The sequence below is a fragment of the Pan troglodytes genome, chromosome 21 (genome assembly GCF_028858775.2).
Source record: "Pan troglodytes isolate AG18354 chromosome 21, NHGRI_mPanTro3-v2.0_pri, whole genome shotgun sequence".
NCBI classification, from domain to species: domain Eukaryota; kingdom Metazoa; phylum Chordata; class Mammalia; order Primates; family Hominidae; genus Pan; species Pan troglodytes.
This window is the reverse complement of record NC_072419.2, coordinates 43,405,875-43,418,220: the sequence shown is the minus strand read 5'-3', so window position 1 is coordinate 43,418,220 and position 12,346 is coordinate 43,405,875. Positions and strand designations below refer to the sequence as shown.

The 12,346-nt window shown below is 45.3% G+C and overlaps 2 protein-coding genes across 23 annotated transcripts in view; one reads left to right on the top strand and one right to left on the bottom strand.

Annotated features, from left to right (window-relative positions):
• Nucleotides 1–819, bottom strand: part of RPN2 (ribophorin II) — a 62,527-nt gene extending 61,708 nt beyond the window's left edge. The window contains exon 1 of one of the 2 annotated variants that reach the window (XM_016937887.4): nucleotides 680–819. In XM_016937887.4, the coding sequence (XP_016793376.1) occupies nucleotides 680–692 (13 nt within the window). In that variant the 5' untranslated portion in view covers nucleotides 693–819. The remainder of the gene's footprint in view (nucleotides 1–679) is intronic. The other variant, XM_016937886.3, reaches the window with a different exon arrangement.
• The window catches only part of MROH8 (maestro heat like repeat family member 8), a 77,820-nt gene continuing 65,850 nt past the window's right edge, over nucleotides 377–12,346 (top strand). For all 21 annotated transcript variants that reach the window (XR_010154215.1, XR_010154216.1, XR_010154211.1 and 18 more), the window contains exons 1-4: nucleotides 377–826; nucleotides 5,939–6,060; nucleotides 8,007–8,152; nucleotides 11,806–11,928. Coding sequence is in view for 10 of the 21 variants with exons in the window: in XM_063802931.1 (XP_063659001.1) it covers nucleotides 540–826; nucleotides 5,939–6,060; nucleotides 8,007–8,152; nucleotides 11,806–11,928 (678 nt within the window). In the remaining 11 variants the exon portion in view is untranslated. The remainder of the gene's footprint in view (nucleotides 827–5,938; nucleotides 6,061–8,006; nucleotides 8,153–11,805; nucleotides 11,929–12,346) is intronic.

Here is a 12,346-nt window from a genome sequence, read left to right as displayed (position 1 = left end):
CTAAACTAAGCACGAAGATTATTTCACTTAATAGAGCAACTCAACGAGGCAGATAACGTGACTAATTTGACTAACTTACTTTACAGATGAGAAACTGAGGTGTAGAGGGGTTAAGTAACCTGCTTTGGGTTACACAATGAATACGTGGCCGACTGCAAGTTTGCACCTAGAGTGTCACTTGAGAACTTATGCTCCAGGCTCCCAGAGAGAAGTGAGGGTTTTCTTTGCCCCTTTCACTGAATGGGAAACTACAGGCCAAAGAAGGACAATCTGCCCAAAACCTCATACGGAGTAAGGGGCAGCGCCAGGACCAGAACCTTAGGCCACCTGGCCCAGAAGCCCGCGCGAGTGAAATGAATGAGGTCAGGCCTAGGCTAAGCGCGTCCGCGGTCCCCACGGCTGAGCCTCGGGGCGACCCGTAGCTCCGCGCTGCACCCCTCCCCCAGGCACCAACCCCGCCAGGTCGCGGGCACTCCCACCAGCTCGCAGCCCTCCTTCGGACCCTCGATCCGAGAGCGCCACAGCCAGAGCTTGTGCCCATGCCCCTGTCCCGCAGGGGAAGGGGATCCCGCCTGGCCGGCTCTCGAGCGGCGACTAGTAACCTCCCGCGGGCGACAGCCCTCTCCCCAAAGAGTGCTGGCCGGGGGGCCCTGTCTATAAGCCACGCGCAACTCCTCACCCGGCGGCGCCATTCCTCCGAGCAGGTCCCGCCGGAGTCCGAGCCGCGGGCTGACTTCCGCTCGGGAAAGTGGCTCCAAGAGCCCGCCACAGGGGACGCCAGGGACTCGCGGCAGGCTCTGCGGGCCAGGATGAGTTCTAAGCACAGGTCAGTGTCCGCGGCCCCGCTGAGCTTCGACGCTTCCAGCAGCCGCGGCCGGGATCCCAGTCCTCCCGCTCACAGGGCCTTGCAGTTCCCGAGGACAGACCCGCCTCTCCCCCGCGCCCAGGCCCACTTGGAACCGACCGTCTCGCAACGCTCCTATTCCGGGAGCTACCGGGACGCGGTTGGGCCAGGTCTCGGGGTGGGCCCGAGACGGGGCCGCTTCTGATTGGCATGTCTGCTGTCACTCACTCGTCTTTCTGCTGCCCGGCCCATTTTAAAGGAACAGGAAGGGTCTCGTCGGGAGGGGATAGCTTAGAAGGGATTTTTTTTTTCCTCTTTAGAAAATTGTGGCAGTTTCTGGCCGGGCGCAGTGGCTCACGTCTGTAATCCCAGAACTTTGGGAGGCCGAGGCGGGCGCATTACCTGAGGTGAGGAGTTCGAGATCAGCCTGGGCAACACGGTGAAACCCCGTCTCTACTAAAAATACAAAATTAGCCGGGCGTGGTCACACATGCCTGTAATCCCAGCTACTCGGTTGTCTGAGGCAGGAGAATCGCTTGGACCTGGGAGGCGGAGGATGCGGTGAGCCGAGATCGCGCCATTGCACTCCAGCCTGGACAACGAGTAAATCTCCGTCTCACCAAAAAAAAAAAAAAGAAAAAGAAAATTATGTCAGTTTTTTCCAAAGATTATCACTGGGGTTGTTAATAACTGACCTACGAGTGACGTTTTATCTGATTTGCAGAGCAATGCAGTGACTCATAGAGAACATATTAGGCCAGTTTTACAGGCTCAACATGGAGGTGGCTCATACAGGAACACCGCTCTAATAACTAGCGCCAACTACTGAATGTTTACAGTATAACCTGACACTGTGCCGAACGCTCTACAAGCATTATTTCTTTTCTTTCCTTTTTTATTGATACGGGATCTTGCTCTGTCGCCCAGGCTGGAGTGCAGTGGTGCGATCACAGCTTACTGCAGCCTCGACATCCTGGGCTCAAGCAATCTTCCCTCCCGCCTCAGCCTCCGGAGTAGCTGGGACTGCTGCCTTGCGACACCACGCCCAGCTAATCTTTAAAATTATTTTTGGTAGATACCGCATCTCACTTTGTTGCCCAGGCTGGTCTGGAACTCGGGCTCAAAGGATCCTTTGGCCTTAGCGTCCCAAAGTGCTGAGATTACAGGCTAATCCCATTTTAAAGAGAAGGAAACAGATTTGAACCTAGGCAGCTGACTCCAGAATCTGTGCTTTTAACTACAGTTTTATGAACATATAAAGTATGCACAATATCACTCTTATTAACGTTATTATTGTCCCAAATGTTATCCCGCATGGGAGAGAGTCAGTTCTTTCTGTGTCTGTTATGATAGCCACTAGCCTTATGTGGATATTTAAATTTGAATTTAAATGGATTAAAATTAAGTAAAATTTAAAATTCAGTCTCTCATTTGTACTAGCCACATTTCAAGTGCTCAGTAGCCACAGATAGCTAGTGGATATCAGATTGGACCACTCAAAATTATAGGACATCTTCATTATTGCAGAAAGTTCCATTGGGCAGTGTTGATGTAGAATATATAAAGAATTCTCCCAGCTCAAGAATAAGACAACCAACCAGTGGTGTGCTGGAGCTGTCTCATGCTATCTTGAGAGTCTATTGTTAAATTTGCAGTCATTTTGCAAATTGGTTAAATACAGCCATTTAGAAAATTATATCAATTTAGGATGAAATAAAGTATATTGAAAACAAAACTCATTATTTCCTAATTATTTCACTACATCTTACGTTTTGTGTGCTTTTGTGGTTGCTTACATCTGTTGTAACTGTGTGGTGGAAATATATGATAGTATGCCATTGAACATCTCTTCCCAAGGTAGTATTGGTAGCTTGATTTTGGCCATGATGGGAGTATTTACACCACAGACTCAGCATATGCAGCCAGGAACGGTGGCTCAGTCTGTAATCCCAGAGCTTTTGGGAGACTGAGGTAGGAGGATCAGTTGAGTCCAGGAGTTCGAGACCCACCTGGGCAACACAGCAAGACCTGCCTCTACAAAAAAAAAATTTTAATTAGCCAGGTGTGGTGGCTCGCATCTGTGGTCCTAGTGACTAGCTGTGGACCACAGATGGGAGCCACCACACCTGACTAATGAAAAAGAAAAAGACCAACAATAGCAAATGTTGGCAAGGATGTGGAGCAACAGGATCTCTCATATCCTGCTGATGGAAATGTAAAGTGGTACGACCATTTTGGAAACAGATTGACAGCTTCTTCGTTGTTTGTTTGTTTGTTTTGAGACAAAGTCTCCCTCTGTCACCCAGGCTGGAGTGCAATGGCACAATCTCAGTTCACTGCAACTTCCGTCTCCTGGGTTCGAGCGATTCTCGTGTCTCAGCCTCCCGAGTAGCTGGGATTACAGGCACACGCCACACTGCCTGGCTGAATTTTTTTGTATTTTTAGTAGAGACGGGGTTTCACCATGTTGGCCAGGCTGGTCTCAAACTCCTGACCTCAAGTGATCCACCCACCTCAGCCTCCCAAAGTGCTGGGATTACAGGCGTGAGCCACTGGCAGTGGTTGTTTTTTACGAGGCAAGGTCTCCATCTGTCGTTCAGGCTGGAATACAGTGATGGAATCATAGCTCACTGCCGCCTTCACCTCCTGGACTCTAGGACCCTCTTGCCTTGGCTTCCTGAGTAACTGGGACTACAGGCACATGCCACCACCCCCAGCTAATTTTTTGTAGAGATCGGATTTTGCTATGTTACCCAGGCTTGTCTCAAACTCTTGGTATCAGGCAATCCTTTCGCCTTAGCCTCCCAAAGGCACTGGGAATACAGGCATGAGACACAACACGTGGCCAGGCAGCATCTTAAGAAGTCAGTTACACAATCTACCACACAACCCAACCATTCTGCTCCTAGAGGGTTTCTTTGTTTTTAATGAACTCATTTTTTATTAAAGAAATACATGCATACAGGACAGAGTTCAAACTTTATTGGTTTGGGGTGTCCTTCCAAAATTGTTTTATTGGCTGGGCGCGGTGGCTCATGCCTGTAATCCCCACACTTCGGGAGGCCAAAGTGGGCAGATCACCTGAGGTCAGGAGTTTGAGACCAGCCTGGCCAACATGACGAAACCCTGTCTCTACTAAAAATACAAAAATTAGCCGGGCGTGGTGGCAGGCACCTGTAATCCCAGCTACTCAGAAGGCTGAGGCATGAGAATCACGTGAACCCAGGAGGCAGAGAGGTTGCAGTGAGCTGAGATTGCACCACTGCACTCCAGCCTGAGCGACAAAGTGAGACTCTGTGTCAAAAAAAAAATAAAAATTAAAAATAATAAATAATTTAAAAAAATGAATTCCGTAAGTTGTGTTTTTGTTTCTTCTAGAGACAGGTTCTCTCTGTCAGTCAAGCTGGAGTGCAGTGGTGCCATCATAGCTTAAACTCTGCAGTCTTAAACTCCTGGGCTCAAGGGATCATCTTGCCTCAGCCTCCTGAGTAGCTAGGACTACAGGCACATGCCACCACACCTAGCTAATTTTTTACTTTTTTTTTCTTTTTTTTGAGATGGAGTCTCACTCTGTCACCTGGGCTGGAGTACAGTGGTGCAACCACGGCTCACTGCAAGCTCCACCTCCCGGGTTCACGCCATTCTCCTGCCTCAGCCTTCCGAGTAGCTGGGACTACAGGCGCCAGCCACCATGCCTGGCTAATTTTTTTGTATTTTTTTTTTTAGTAGAGATGGGGTTTCAACCTGTTAGCCAGGATGGTCTCAATCTCCTGAACTCATGATCCGCCCTCCTCAGCCTCCCAGAGTGCTGGGATTACAGGTGTGAGCCACCACTCCTGGCCAATTTTTTACTTTTTTGTAGAGATGAGGTCTCACTGTGTTGCCCAGGCTAGTCTCGAAGTCCTGAGCTCAAGCAGTCCTCCCACTTCAACCTCCCAAAATGCTGAGATTACAGAGTGAGCCACCATACCCAGCCTCCATAAGTTTTTTTTTCATGTATGCCAACATTTGTGTGTGTGTGTTTCTGTGTGTATACACATATTACTTTTGTGAAAATATTGTTTTGTTTTAATGAAAAGTGTCATATCCATTGTTTGACAGCTTGCTTTTTCATTCATGAATCTATGCTAAACATTCAGTAAATAGAGACCTGCTCAATCATTTACTCTGCCAATAATTGTTGAGCACTTCTGTATGTCACTGTTCTAGACTCCTGGGATACATTCATGAACAAAGCAGCCAAAGATTCTTGCCCTCATGAAGCTTACATTTTAGCAGGAGGAAATAAATGACAAACAATGAACATCATAAATACGTGAAAGATATATTGGAAGGTGTTACGTGCTATGGTAAAAAGAAAAAGTAGGAAAGGGTAAGGAAGATAGAGGGAGTTTGGTGAGGTGTTCTACCTCAATCTGGTTTTTTTGGTGGGTTTGTTTGTTTTTTGAGATGGAGTCTTGCTATGTCACCCAGGCTGGAGTGCAATGGCACAATCTCGGCTCACTACAACCTCCACCTCCCAGTTGAAGTGATTCTCCTGCCTCAGTCTCCCGAGTAGCTGGGATTACAGGCATGTGCCACCACGCCCAGCTATTTTTTGTATTTTTAGTAGAGACCAGGTTTTGCCATGTTGGCCAGGCTGGTCTTGAACTCCTGATCTCAGGTGATCTGCCCGCCTCAGCCTCCCAAAGTGCTGGGATTACAGGCGTGAGCCACCTGCACCCAGCATTGTTTTTAACAGCAGCATAGTATTTCTTACCTATCCATTCACTCCTAATGAGACTGACAACATGCTAGGTAGGTACTGGGGATACAAGTGTGACCATGTAGACGAGGGTTCTCTCTAATGGAGTTTATAGTCTGATAGGAGACAGTCAAACAAATAAACCCAAATGAGCAAGGTAATTGTAGGTGGTGGTTAAATACTATGAAAAAAATAAGGTAACTGTGGGGCCAGGATGGTGGGAGCTACTTAATCTAGATTGGTGATGAATAAATGCCTCTCTCAGAAAGTGACATTGAGGCTTTCAAATAAATGATGAGACAGAAGCAGTCCTGGAAAACTAATTTTTCGCATCTCCTCTTTATTCCTAGGATCTGTAGTCAGGAAGAAGTAGTGATCCCCTGTGCCTATGACAGTGATTCAGAAAGTGTGGATTTGGAGCTGAGCAACTTAGAGACTATTAAAAAAGGCTCAAGTAGCATTGAACTGACAGGTAAAAAGGAGAAAGGACTAGAAAGGGGAGGGGAGGGGAAAAGAGAATCTATTTTCAACTCAGGCCAAGAGGTATTGATTGAGTACTTGCTGGGTGACCAGCCCTTGACTAGACTTTGATGATGAATTTGGTCCCTGACTTTGAGACCTTGAAATACAGTTGGCAAAATAAGATGAGATACATGGTTCGTGATGTCCAGGAAACTAAGGTTGGTCCTGAGACAGTTCTGCAGAAAAGTGTGAGTGCTTGAGGGATTCTGAGGAGGGAAAGGGCAGTGTGGGATTCCTTGGAGTGGGAGGACTTTATGCAGAAGGTAAGATCTGGATTGGGCTTCAGAATAACTTTCATTCTACAAAACATGTATTGAGTACCAGGAGCTGGGAATACAGCAGTAGACGTGACCAACATGGTCACTGCCCTCATAGAACTTACATTATTGTGCAGAAAAGAGACCAAAAAGAATAAACAGACAGTCACTGAAGTAACTACAACTTGTAGTAAGCAGTATGGAAGAACAGGCTGAGACAAAAATAAGGGCAATAGGAACCTACTTGAAACTCTGGTTGTCAGAGAACACCTGTATGAGACCATGAGTGCTATTTAAACCTGAAGGAGGCTTGAAAGATGTGAGAGTAACTCATGTGAGTATAGGGAGTACTACAGATAGATGGGGACAGCATGTGCATGACACAGGAAAGATCCTGGTGTGTTTGAAGCTACCTTCATTCATTCATACATTCATTCAGCAAATACTTAATGAAGCCCTCCTGTGCTCTAAGCTTAATCTAGCAGCTGGAGATATAGCATCGAACAGAACAGACACAGTATACCTATGGATGAACAGGCAAATGGAATTCAGTGCAATCAGTGTGATGGGGGTGGGAGAGCCAGAGTGGATACAGAGCGGTTTATTAGTGACTTGGGGATACTTAGCCAAAACAGGCAAAAAGGGCATACACGAAAGGCATCCTGGAGCTGAGACTTGAAGGATGAGTAGGAGTTAGCAAGGCAAAGATAGGTAAGGGAAGGTGGGGGAGAAGAAGGAGAAAAATGCAGGCAGAAGGAACAGCCTGTGCACAGATCAGAATGAGAACATGGCTTCAATTATTGCAATTAGTGGATGATAGGAATATGGCAGGAAGTGGGTAGAGTTTACTGAAGAGGCATTCAAGAAATCAAAAAGAATGCAAAAGTAGAGTGGTGGCCGGGCACGGTGGCTCACATCTGTAATCCCAGCATTTTGGGAGGCTGAGGTGGGTGGATCACCTAGGGTCAGGAGTTCGAGACCTTGCTTGGCCAACATAGCGAAATCCCGTCTCTACTAAAAATACGAAAATTACCTGGGGGTGGTGGCATGTGCCTGTAATTCCAGCTACTTGGGAATCTGAGGCACAAGAATCGCTTGAACCCAGGAGGCAGAGGTTGCAGTGAGCCAAGATCACGCCACTGTACTCCAGCCTGAGCGACAAGAGTGAGACTCTTGTCTCAAAAAAAAAAATAGAATGGTAAAAATCTTCAGATGAAAGATGTGTTAAGGGGGAAATACTTCTGGGATCAGTTCTTTGCATGTATTACCTCATTTAATTCTTATAATAACCCTGTTTTACAGAAAAGGAAACTTAGGTTTCAGGAGGCAAACTAGCTTGATAAAGGTCATACAAGTAGTAAGTGGTAGAGCCAAGATTCAAACTAGTCTCAAACTGAGATTTAAAGTCCATAGTCTTAACCATTCTGCTACAGTGCAGTCCCAGAGGTTTTTTGTAGCTTAGGAGGCCCTTAGAGAACACTGAATTTATTATTGAGAAAACTGAGTCTAGGAGACAGGATGGGACTTGGTTAAGGTCATAGAGCAAGTAGTAAAGGTGAGAGCCGGAGGTACTCCCCACTAAACCTTATCACTTTACACAGTACGGAGGCATCATCCAGTGTCTTTCTTTCAATGTTAGACTTGGACATCCCTGACATCCCTGGACTCCATTGTGAGCCCCTGTCACATAGCCCCAGACACCTGACCCAACAGGACCCGCTCAGTGAGGCCATTGTTGAGAAACTGATCCAGTCCATCCAGAAGGTTTTCAATGGTGAGCTAAAGGTATGCACAAGCAATTTTTATGAGTTATCCATTTTAACAAATATTTTAAACATATTATTTCTTGATTATACAAATAATTTTATATTATAGGTTATAAAACATGTTTATGTTTTATATTTATAATACGTATATTTACATATACTTATAAATTATACTTACATATATAATTATGAAATTAATGTAAAAACAAAGAAAACCTTAATAAAAATTAAAAGCTAATCTTCCCTAATTCCAATCTCAAATAACTACTTCTGACATTCGGTTTATATTTTTTTAGACTTTTTTTTTTTTTTTTTTCTGAGACAGTGTCTCACTCTGTCGCCCAGGCTGGAGTGCAGTGGCACGATCTCAGCTCACTGCAACCTCTGCCTCCCGGGTTCAAGTGATTCTCTTGCCTCAGCCTCCTGAGTAGCTGGGATTACAGGCACGTGCCACCATTGCCCAGCTAATTTTTGTATTTTTAGTAGAGATGGGTTTCACCATGTTGACCAAGCAGGTCTTGAACTCTTGACCTCAAGCAATCCACATGCCTTGGCCTCCCAAAGTGCTGGGATTACAGGCATGAGCCGCTGTGCCTGGTCCTCTATGGCTTTTAAATCCCATTCACCCAATCAACAAGTAATGAATGAACAGCTACCATTTATAAGGCACTATGCTAGACGCAGGGAAGAAGTTGGAGTAGTAAGATTAAAGACTGTTCACACATAAACAAACTGGGCCACAAACAGACCGAGACCCTGTCTCAAAAAATATAATACTATTCAGCAATTAAAGGAGGGAACTATCGATACAACAGCAAAGATGAATCGCAGAGGCATTGTGTTGAGTGAAAGAAACCAATCAGAAAAGGTTACAGACTGTATGATTCCAGTTGTGTGACATTCTTGAAAAGACAAAACCATGGTGATGGAGAACAGATTAGTGATTCCTAGGAATTAGGGTGGGGAGAGGGTGTGACTAAAAAGGGATAGCAGGAGAGAAATTTAGGGGATGGTGGAACTGTTCGTATCCTGATTGTGGTGATGGTTACACATGTGTATGTGTGTGTTATAACACATGGAACCACATGCTTCCTGCCGAAATCAGTTTTACTGTATGATACATTTTTAAAAATCATGTTGTCACTTTGTACCGCATAAATATATACAACCATAATTTGTCAGTTTACCAAAACACACACACACACACATACACATACACACACACATACACACATACACACAAAACCACACAGAGCCTCCACTGGAAGGAGGATGAGGGAAACTTCAGGAATGCTGGTAATAATCTGTTGCTGGCTACAGGGTGTTTTTTGGTTTGTGAAAATCCACCAAACTGTACATTTTCTTTACGTAGAATACCAATGAAAAATAAAAATAAAACATTTAAAGCCAACATGTTGGCCTTCACTTTTGACTTCAGCTAATCCTTATACTTCATATCAGCATGGTTTTCTTTCGATTTCTTTGTAGTTAATGAAGGGCTTGGATTGCTGCCATGAATTGAAACAAAAAAGCCCATTACCTGCCTTGAGCTGATTCCACAGTCAGTCAGGGAAATAGATTAATAAGAAGGTCATTATGTCAGAGTATCGCAAGTGCCATGATAGCAATTTATTCATGTGGTTTGTAGATACACTTAGAAAGGACACTGGACCAGCCAGGCGCAGTGGCTCACACCTGTAATCCCAGCACTTTGGTAGGCCAAGGTGGGCAGATCACGAGGTCAGGAGTGCAACACCAGCCTGGCTAACATGGTGAAACCCCCATCTCTACTAAAGATACAAAAAATTAGCCGGGCATGGTGGCAGGTGCCTGTAATCCCAGCTACTTGGGAGGCTGAGACAGGAGAATAGCTTGAACCTGGGAGGCGGAGGTTGCAGTGAGCCAAGATCATGCCATTGCACTCCAGCCTGGGCAATGGGGTGAGACTCTGTCTCAAAAGAAAGGACACTGGACCCTGCTTCAGGAGCAAATGCATTCTCCAAGTCTTAAGATATACAGAGATTTTTTTTTTCTTTTTTGAGACAGAGTCTTGCTCTGTCACCCAAGCTATAGTGCAGTGGTGCGATTTTGGCTCATTGCAACCTCCGTCTCCCAGGTTCAAACACACCTATAGTCCCAACTACTCAGGAGGCTGAAGTACAAGGATCCCATGAGCCCAGGAGATGTAGACTGCAGTGAGCGGTGATCACGCCACTGCACTCCAGCCTGGATGACAGAGCGAGACCCTGTCTTAAAAAAAAAAAAAGAATTTTATATATATATGTATGTATGTATAATTAGAAAAGAGGCCGGGTGCAGTGGCTCACGCCTGTAATCCCAGCATTTTGGGAGGCCAAGGCAGGCAGATCATCTGAGGTCAGGAGTTCGAGACCAGCCTGGCCAAGATGATAAAACCCCATCTCTACTAAAAATACAAAAATTAGCTTGGTGTGGTGGTGCATGCCTGTAGTCCCAGCTACTTGGGAGGCTGTGGCAGGAGAATCACTTGAACCCAGGCGTACCACTGCAGTCCAGCCTGGGTGACAGAGCGAGACTCCATCTCAAAAAAAAAAAAAAAAGAAAAAGAAAAAGAAAAACAGAGGCCAGGCATGGTGGTTCTTACCTGTCATCCCGTCATCCCAGCACTTTGGGAAGCCAAGGCAAGTGGATCACTTGAGCTCAGGAGTTTGAGACCAGCTTGGGCAACATAATACAAATAATTAGCTGGACATGGTGGTGCGTGCCTGTGGTCCCAGCTAGTTGGGAGGCTGAGGCGGGAGGATTGCTTGAGCCCAGGAGGTTGAGGTTGCAGTGAGCTGAGATCGCACCACTGCACTCCAGCCTGGGTGACAGAGCGAGACTCCATGTCAAAATAATAATAATAATAATAATAGTAATAATAAAAAAGAAAAAGAGAATGTTAGTACTGAGAGATTTTATTCTTCCAATCAGAACTTGGATTTTAATAGGAAATTTTAAAGGCAAAATAATGAATTTTTAATGACATTGAAAGAACTAGAAGTAACAGAATCAGAGAGGTCACCTTTAGGAAGCTTTTTTTTTTTTTTTGAGATGGGGTCTCACTCTTGTCACCCAGGCTGGAGTGCAGTGGCACCATCTCAGCTCACTGCAACCTCCGCTTCCCAGGTTCAAGTGATTCTCATGCCTCAGCCTCCCAAGTAGCTGGGACTGCAGGCACAGGCACGCGCCACCATGCCTGGCTACTTTTTTGTATTTTTAGTAGAGACAGGGTTTCACCATGTTGGCCATGCTGGTCTGGAACTCCTGACCTCAGGTGATCTGTCCGCCTCGGCCTCCCAAAGTGCTGGGATTACAGGCATGAGCCACCATGCCCAGCCTAGGAAGCTTAATCAGGCAACACTACACAGGACAGGCAGGTAGAAAAGCAAAGACTAAGAGTGGGGAAAGCCAGGATGGAACATGGAGCTGAGAGGAGAGCCGAGGTCTCAAAGCAAGGCAGGGCCAGTGGACAAGGAATTTCACTGAAATCTTCCGTAATTTACTCATTCTTTGTAATAAAAGACTGATATTGGGTTGAAAGAGATGTCAGATATTTAAAGCATTCCAAGAAACTTTTCAAAAACTCTCCACAGTTATTCAAATAAGATTATGACATATAATTGTATTTTTATCATTTTCCCACAAATTCAGGGTGAACTTGAAAAGCTGAAATTCCTAGGAGATCTGTCTTCTCTCAGCCAAGCTTTACCTTATGATGAAACCGCAAAATCATTCATTCACAGCCACATAGCAGACATTGTGCATACCTTAAATGTAAGTATTATGACCTTATCACAAATGATTGGGATCACACAAATTCAGTGACTTGGCCAAAGCATTTTTTAGTGGCTTCACCTATGTTATCAATTCACTTGAACTCTTCTAGTATCAGTATCTCCACATGGAGGAAAAATACTCATGGCCACCCCACACATGTAATCACCCTTGAAAACCAATTAAAAGAAGAGTAGAAAGGACAGGAACAGCATTTGAATTTCTCAGCAAGACCAATGCTACATTCTCATGGATCAAGCAGTAGTTCCCAGACAGTCCCCATAATCGTATGCCTAGGTTCAGGTGACAGCCCTGCCTTTTTATAGCTGTGAAACTGTAGGAAATTACTTCACTTCTCAATGCCTCAGTTTCCTCCCCTATAAAACAAGAATAGCTATATCTACTTCACAGAGCTATT